General features: G+C 34.3%; 2 protein-coding genes across 2 annotated transcripts in view; one reads left to right on the forward strand and one right to left on the reverse strand.

The window, feature by feature from the left end:
* The window catches only part of LOC107743215 (DEP domain-containing mTOR-interacting protein-like), a 44,901-nt gene extending 39,541 nt beyond the window's left edge, over positions 1-5,360 (reverse strand). Inside the window, exons 1-2 of the mRNA XM_016556358.1 lie at positions 4,948-5,360; positions 186-364 (exon numbers count right to left, since the gene is read on the reverse strand). Coding sequence (XP_016411844.1) covers positions 186-364; positions 4,948-5,063 — 295 coding nt within the window. The 5' untranslated portion in view covers positions 5,064-5,360. The remainder of the gene's footprint in view (positions 1-185; positions 365-4,947) is intronic.
* A 1,360-nt stretch (positions 5,361-6,720) lies between these two features.
* The window catches only part of LOC107743187 (sister chromatid cohesion protein DCC1), a 6,452-nt gene continuing 4,443 nt past the window's right edge, over positions 6,721-8,729 (forward strand). Inside the window, exons 1-4 of the mRNA XM_016556329.1 lie at positions 6,721-7,010; positions 7,159-7,327; positions 7,429-7,563; positions 7,767-7,857. Coding sequence (XP_016411815.1) covers positions 6,841-7,010; positions 7,159-7,327; positions 7,429-7,563; positions 7,767-7,857 — 565 coding nt within the window. The 5' untranslated portion in view covers positions 6,721-6,840. The remainder of the gene's footprint in view (positions 7,011-7,158; positions 7,328-7,428; positions 7,564-7,766; positions 7,858-8,729) is intronic.

An 8,729-nucleotide genomic window follows, 5' to 3' on the forward strand; every position in this document is an offset into this window, starting at 1 on the left:
CTCAATAGCCTCAGTCCCCAATCACTTTCACTGCATGGAAAACAGCAGCCAGGATCATCTTTATACAGGTTTGTAATAACATGAGTAAATATTGACATAATGTTCATTTTCCGGTGAACATTCCCTTTAATATAGTGGAATACAAATCTAGGAATTCAAATACAGTATGTGGTGGACAAACCCACCATGGTGAATGATGCTCTGGTCAAGAAGTTTCTGCATGATCTTGATGGAAGTATCTCTGTCAGACGCTTCTTTGTGCTCAATTAGCCAATCAACGATCTCCTTGGCCACAAAGCAATTCGGATAGGTGCGGAGATGATGCCTCCTGTCTTTAATCACCTTAGCCTCATGGAGCCGTAGCCTGGAAAACAGGAAATAAATCAGATCAACCACCATCTTCCCACATTTTGGTGTGAAATCTCCAATCAGCCACCAGCATTAAATAACCAGCAATACAAAACCTGTAACTTCCTGACACACTTTTTAAAACTGACCTCCATACCTACATTTACAGAGCTTTATCTTTCCTGGGTCAATCCATGGAGATCCAGCCTAAAATAGCTTTCTGATTTGTATTTTAAAAAGTAGAAAAGTTTCAGATAGGAAAACCTACAACTGACATAGAATGAGAATTATAAAATGGAAATTCATATTTCACTTCACCTCACCTCAAATGTGTAATGTGTTTAGACTAACCTTGAGTTTGTGAAAATTCAAGATCCAACATGTGGCTTTTGTCTATTATGTCTTTGGTTATTATCATAATTGGATTGGATTTGTCTAATTGTATTTATCTTTATTATGTCATCTAAACTTATGCAATAGTTTTACTGCACCTTTCACTTAATCCTCTGTCTTAGATTAAGGAATTTATGACAACCAGGACAGACCTTGGTCCATTTCATTTCTTCTCTTCATAGAACAGCACACCTCCACTTTTTTTTTTTTTTTCCCCGAACAAAAAAATAAATTTTTGTCATCATTTGTTCAACCTCCTGTCATTTCAAACAAAGACTTACTTTCTTCTGTGAATCACATACAGAAGAACAGTTTTGGTCCATACAATGAAAGCCAAAGGGGTCCGAAATGTTTTCAACCCCACTGACTTTCATTACATAGACAAAAACAGTTCAAATTATCTTCTTTTGTGTTCTGAACAAGAAAGAAAGTCATACAGCTTTGGAACAACATGAGGATAAGTAGATAATGACAGAACTTTCATTTGTGGTGAACGGTCTCTTTAAGAGTTTGTTCACAATTTGTTCACAACCACAAGAACAGAAACTACAATAAGCCATAAAAAGTGCTCAAAGTGTGCAGGCAAAGCTTACGCACCCCATAACTGTGACCATCATATTTTGTCCTAACACTGATAGCTACATATTCTGAATTATATTATCAGCAACAAGCAGTCATGCAGCAGTTGACGCAACGGCACAGGGCTGACAAGTGACTGAACAAAGACTCACATGATTGTAGCAGTGTGCAGCTACCATTAAAGTGCACTTTGTTACTTTTTGACACCGAACAATAGAGCAATGGGAGACATGTGGTACAACATTACCATATAATAGCCTGAGTGAAATGTCAGCTACGCCTGGTGTATTCCAGTGGCATGTGGGGGACGACTAAAATGAGGAAGCAAATTAATATTTATGTGGTTTGCAGTTATGTGGAACTAATGGACTAATTGGCTCAAATTAATGATCATTTCATGTTTTATATGAAGTCATATCCATTTAATTTGATTGGAATGCAGCGTTATTATCAAGAAATGAAAATAAAACATAAAAACTGAAATAAAAACAAAGACTAACAACTTGGAATCTAAATGGAAGCTAAACTAAAATAGATTTTCATGATTGCAATGCTAACTAAAATAAAACAAAAATGGTCCCAAATTAATTTTAGTTTTTGACACATGATCTACTATAAAACTTGATAAATTTAAGGCCCGTTCACACCAAGGCAGATAACTATAAGAATAAATATATAGTTTTCAAAATTGTTCTAAATGAAAAAGAATAGTAAAGTCCACACCACGACTAACCATAATGACACAGAGGAACAATATCGTTATAAAAATATTCAACAGCCAATCAGAATCTATCCTGCTTTAAAGAGCTTGAGCATTTACAGTGGCAGGCGACAAAACTGCAGCATGCGCTTATAGTAAACAGAAGAATTGTGTTGGCATGGATACTGATATAGTTATTGCTATCTTCATATTTATCGTTCTTAATGTGAAGCTGCCTTTACACCTCGCCTGCATTAATAATGAAAATGACATAAAAACACTGGACTGTTGAGAAATTTTAAATTATACCATTACATTTATTTTAAATTAATTTAGAATAAATTTCTAATTAGCAATTTTATATTAGTATTTTGGTAGCCCTAAAATACTAAAACATAATTAAACTAAACCAAACAGCAATACAGTGAAAACCAATGAAAACTAAACTAAACTGAAAATAAAATAAAAATAAAACTACAATAATAACTCTGTATAGATGTGACCAAAGAGAGTGATAAACTTTATGTGCTGTTGGACAATGTTACTCCACAATAAATAAGTGTTTTTTCACTATTTTATCTTATAGTTCAATATATTTATTTTTTTGTAATACTTCTGATTATTATGTCACTGCCTCTCCAGATAAAAACCCTCTATTGTATTCTCATGTAAACCTGTCCGCAAGCTGAACTCAATTCTGTTTTGTCTATGAACAACAAACCTAGATAGGGCAGAACTAACCTGACGGCCCGACACCTGAATCAAGCACACCTGAGCTGGGACCGGGTAAAATGTGGGCCTACTGTCACCGCCTGATTACTGATTATACAAACCTGAGTCAGCTTTACATAGCAAGGTGGAAGTGATACCAGCAAATGAGGGATAAAACTGGTTCACTGTGACCTACAACAATAGAACCAGTCCTGTGATACTGATATTCCCACACATCTAGGAAATAAAAGCTTTCTCTCACCCACCAAGCGATGTCTTTACCTCCAGGGGGTCTGTTAGAGATCCCTTAACATTATTATTATTATACACACCTGAAACTAAAGCACATGCAGGACACTGAATGTGAAATCCTGTACAAGACACAATAAAACAGCTCATAAATAAGGTTTAAATAATAAGTGTTAATGTGAAATTCTGAAAAAAAAACAAAAACAAAAAAAAACTACTGCGTCCTATTCTGGGATTCTGCAATCATTAATCAGATGTATCGACTAAACACCTTTCTGCTTCATTCACTATCACTGTCACAGTTCACTGTGAACAGAACAGCTGTCTGGAAAAGGACAGAGGCACAAGCATGTTCACCAATCAGTCACATAATGCACAAAAATTCACCATGGTTGTGATCATCTGCAAACAAAAATATATTTTTTCAATGGAATACAAGACTGTCCCCAGCAGATTTATAGAGGTCATTCCATTAAATGGGTGTCTTTTGTGTACTTTATGAATAAACCAAGACTTTAACAAAGAAAAACATGTCTACTATCCCTATCCATTCATTTTCCAAACTGTTTGTCCTATGTAGGGTCACAGAGATGCTCTCAGGCTGATGGCCCAGTAATTTTGCTCTGTATTTTTCTTAAAGGAATAGTTGACCCAAAAATGAAAATTTTGTCATAATTTACTTACTCTCATTTTGTTCTAGACCTGTATGAATTTCTTTCTTCTGTTGAACAAACACACACAAAATATATATTTTGAAGAATGCAGGTAATCAAACAGTTGTTGGCAGCCATTGACTTCCATATTTTTTCCATACTAGAAGTCAATGGCTACTGGCAACTGTTTGGTTACCAACATTCTTCAAAATATCTTCTTGAATTTTCATTTTTGGTTGAACCAATGACTGATGATAAATGACTGAAGAAGTCCATCACATGCCACCGGGAAGAAGTGCAGTGTTTATTATAAATTATTTATCCGTGCACATTAGAATTTTTTTAAATTAATGTCAGAATCCTTAATCAAATTTTTACATATATGAATAATTTACAATCTATATCTATATCATGAATTTACAAAATAAACTTGGTGAATTTTAATTTCATGACTTAAAAGATAAAAAAATAAAAAGGAAAAATTGTGTAATGACAAATAAATGTGACCCTGGACCACAAAACCAGTCATAAGTAGCACGGGTATATTTGTAGCAATAGCCAACAATACACTGTAAGGGTCAAAATTATCGATTTTTCTTTTATGCCAAAAATCATTAGGATATTAGGTAAAGATCATGTTTCATGAAGATATTTTGTAAATTTCCTACCGTAAATATATCAAAACTTAATTTTTGATTAGTAAATTGCTAAGAACTTCATTTGGACAACTTTAAAGGCGATTTTCAAATCATTCGGATATTAAATAAAGATCATGTTCCATGAAGATATTTCATAAATTTCCTACTGTAAATATATCAAAACTTAATTTTTGATTAGTAATATGCATTGCTAAGAACTTCATTTGGACAACTTTTTCAATATTTAGATTTTTTTTGCACCCTCAGATTCCAGATTTTCAAATAATTGTATCTCAGCCTAATATTGTCCTATCCTAACAAACCATAAATCAGTGGAAAGCTTATTTATTCAGCTTTCAGATGATGTATACAATTGACCCTGATCACTGGTTTTGTGGTCCAAGGTCACAAATAGGTGTGCCAAACGCCTGTCTTTATGTACTAAACCTACTATATTTCAATCCCAAATGTGTAATAAAGGAGTAAAGTGTACACATGACACTCTATTCTGTATGCATTGTTTAAATAGCCGCAGTGACACATTTGAAGAGATCTACTGATAGCGACGCGACAAACTTAGCGACGTCGCGCTTGCAGTTTCATTCATTTAAATAGGAGCGTTCTGGTTTTGACGCGTCGCGTCGGTGAAATTGGGGTGTCAAGAAGCCACACCTACCGTAACTGTTCTCCTGTAACGAGGACTTCGGCCATGCGCTCCAGCTCAGCAGCCTTCTTCTGCATGGTGTTCCCGATGCCGTCCATCTCTGACAGCCCAGCTGAATATGAAATCATACACGCAAATGTGACAAATCAGCCTTCGGAGGAGAAAAACGCTCTGTTTGTGAAATGAACTGACACGCACAGCGTGCTTGAGTTTGTACTGGGTGTATTGAACACGCCCGCCTCTCAAATGGCAGATCGGGATAGGCGTGATGACTGTTATGACAGCATTAATATTTGAGGTAGAAGACGTGCCCAGTTGATTGAAATGAGTGAAAACAACACAACGGCATGTTAACTGGTTTTACACATGCAAAATGTCATCCGAAAGATTCAAATCAGTCTCCATGATGTAAGAACCTCGAAATAAACACGCAGGGAGAAAACATTGTTTACCTTATTTGTTTCGATGCAGAAACGTCAGACTGATCCGAAATGATGTTTGCAGAGGAATAGCAGCGATGTCACTTACAGAGCATCACTGTTCAGTTGATCACAGGTCAAAACGACTCGAAATAACTTGTGTCTTTTGTGTGCCATCAAGTGCCCTCAGTCATCAGTACATCCAGTCATGTGTTTAAATGCATAAACCGCAAAGCCTTGCAATAAATCACACCAAAGCTTCAAACAGCAGATTATTCCTGAAGACAGACTCGGGACGATTCGCTTTCTTCATGATATTGTGAATTGTTTACTATATCCTCACCGAAAGCACGTTACTGCCCATGTTGCAGGGCGAGTCAACTTGACCATCCTCATAGGGGGAGTTCACCGTGAGGGGCGGAGCCTGGAGCCCATTACTGTACTCCCAAATACTCACTTTAAACACCCAGCAAAACCTGTTTAATCTAAGATTAAAATGCAACAAAATATGCTGATGTTTCTTCAAAACATGGGTTTAAACTTTTTACGTTGTGTTATATGAAAGACATAAAAAAAAAAATTTTAAAAAAAATATATATATATATATTAATAAATATAAATATAAATTAATTTTATATAGCACGTTTCATACACAGTGGTAATTCCAAATGCTTATTTTAGCATTTAAAATAAGGATTTTTTTTTTTCGATTTTAAAATAATCATAAAACAGTTAACAGATGCATAATAAATACAATTAACAATAAAAATAAAATAAATTATTTTTATTTATTTAAAATGTGTTAGTATACATTTTATCGTCACAGAACTTTTTTTCAATTCTGAAATCTAAAAATCTACAATTATTTATATAAAAATAAGAATATAAATTATTAATTTTTTTTAAATATGAAAAGTGAGAGTGAGATAAGCATAAACCATTTTAATATATTGCATGTTTATTGTGATTATGTGTGATTTTATTTATTTACTTGCTTAATTACTTATTTGTTTATTTATTTTATTTTTATTTGATTTTATTATTAAAAATTACAAACAGTCCACAGCTGTGGTGTCATGTCCACCACAACAAACAATTTTGCCCAATTAAAGCTTTTCTAAAGTAAGTGTACGTTTACCAAGGACAACATTCTTGAGATAAAATATGGGACAGTATGTATTAAGAAAACAGAAACGCCTTTTGGGGACATGATACTGTGTAGAGCTAGTGTTCAATGGCACTGCACATTTTTGTGGGCATCAAAACAATAACAGAAAAGAACAGGCCAGTAAATGAAATCGTGTCATGAAGCGCCATCTAGTGGACAAGTAACGTTTACACACTATTACAACAGCGTAACGTTCATTGGCTCTTACTACTGTCAATCAACCTTATCTTCCGGCCAAAATATTGCGGGAAAGTTGAGCGCTGACAACAGCACAAGCCTTTATGTTGAGTCGACTTGGATAAAACAAATTTTGACAGCATGAGGATATTAGAAGAGGTTCAAGCCACACTACAAATCGCTAAAGTAAAGGAAGAAGACCTGCAGCCCGTCACTTACTGTCTTTCTTTCGGAGACAATGTATCGTCGGGCGATTACTGTCTCATGGAGCTGGATGATACACTTTGCAAACTCATTGAAGCAGGCAAGAGGTAGTTATTATTACTTTCATTTAAGCTGAAAGAACACTTACCACCTCAGTATTAATTTAGCCAGAAATGAATTGCAATTGTTTAAATACAATGTTGTAGTGCATGATCTTTTGGAATCATTCATCGTGATGTCTGTGTTTTTCATTAGTCTAATAATCAGAGGTGATAAAGACGAGCATGCAGTTCTGTGCACTGAAGACAAGACGTACGACTTGAAAATCGCAGACACGTCAAATCTGCTGCTGTTTGTACCAGGATGTAAAACTCCAGATCAGCTGCCTGACATCTCAGCATCTCCTCAGCTCATGCATGCACAGGTCACTGGAGAAGTCATTCCTGAAGATGGGATTTTATCCTTTATTGATGGATAGTTTAATGCTGATTATGTGCATTGTCAAATAATATTTTTATTTTCCAGATTTGGGGTTTTTCAAATTGTTACTGGGAGCTGAGAAGGCAGAGGCCAAGGTTAAAGAAGCTGAAGAAACTTCTCATGGAGAATCCATATGATGGTCCAGCGGTGGGCATGCAGGAGGAGGCGCCAGGACTGAAGGTATACCACTGCTGTTTAGAAAGAGTTAACCTGTACTCAAAGTATGTGCGATTTAGGTGTGTTGGGTCTACGTTTACTTTATTTAATTACCAATACGTTAACAGTGCTTGTACTTTTTAAAAGCTTTGAAAATTTTAATTCAGCTTATTCATCTTGTCCAAAAGTCACATCAAATGTTTTTGTTTTTATTTTTTATTTGTTAGTACACTATGGATGACCTTCTTGAAAGAATACAAGCAAGCAGAGAAGAAATCGAGGCGCATCTTCAAAATGTCCATGCTTGTGAAATTGAGGGTGAGCTAATGTTATGGGTTTTTTTTTTTAAACGTATAAATAAAATATTTGGAAGAGTGACCCCTAAAACAATGTATTATTCTCTATGTTTTTGAAGATATGTATTGGATGTAAAAACATTTGGGGAATTTGTCGATTCAGAAATTAATTTAAATTTGTGGGGGGTCCTTAGAATTGGGGCAGATGGGTCCTACAGAATTGTTGTTTCTGGATGTTATTGTTATTATTAATATTACTATTATTTAATCTAGTAATTATTTTAAAGTTTTTATATTTTACAATTATTTTAAAATTCTAGAGTTAATATGTAATAATAAAAACAGTTACTGTTTAATAATGAACTTACATTTTAAACTTCTTTACTGTCCATCATACAATTATTGTATTGTATATAATTATTTTTATAATCTGATGTACAATTTTCCATTAATAAATATAGTTGACAAAAGTTAATAAAATAAATACAAAATTACGTAAATTATTTCAGATGTACTTCTGTACAACAGATTCTGTTGAAATCAGACATTTTTTACTGAAGAATTAGTAGCGAGTAGTTTCATAATTTTCAGTTTTGTTGTATAACTAAATTAGCAAATGTTTCAGTTTATTCAACTTTAGTTTAGAATATATTGGAAGATCAAGTTAATGCAAAATTCTCTAAATGTATTTCAAATGATCAGTAAATGCATAATATTCATAAGGAGGGCATCTTCCTCTAATAAGAGGATAATGTCTTCACTATAGGTGAAGGGAGTTGTTAAAGGGTTAGTTCACCCAAAAATGAAAATTCTGTCATTAATTACTCACCCTCATGTCGTTTCAAACCCGTAAGACCTTCGTTCATCTTCGGAACACAAATTAAGATATTTTTG

The sequence above is a fragment of the Sinocyclocheilus rhinocerous genome, unplaced genomic scaffold (genome assembly GCF_001515625.1).
Source record: "Sinocyclocheilus rhinocerous isolate Xijiao unplaced genomic scaffold, SAMN03320098_v1.1 scaffold946, whole genome shotgun sequence".
Classification (NCBI taxonomy): Eukaryota; Metazoa; Chordata; class Actinopteri; order Cypriniformes; family Cyprinidae; genus Sinocyclocheilus; species Sinocyclocheilus rhinocerous.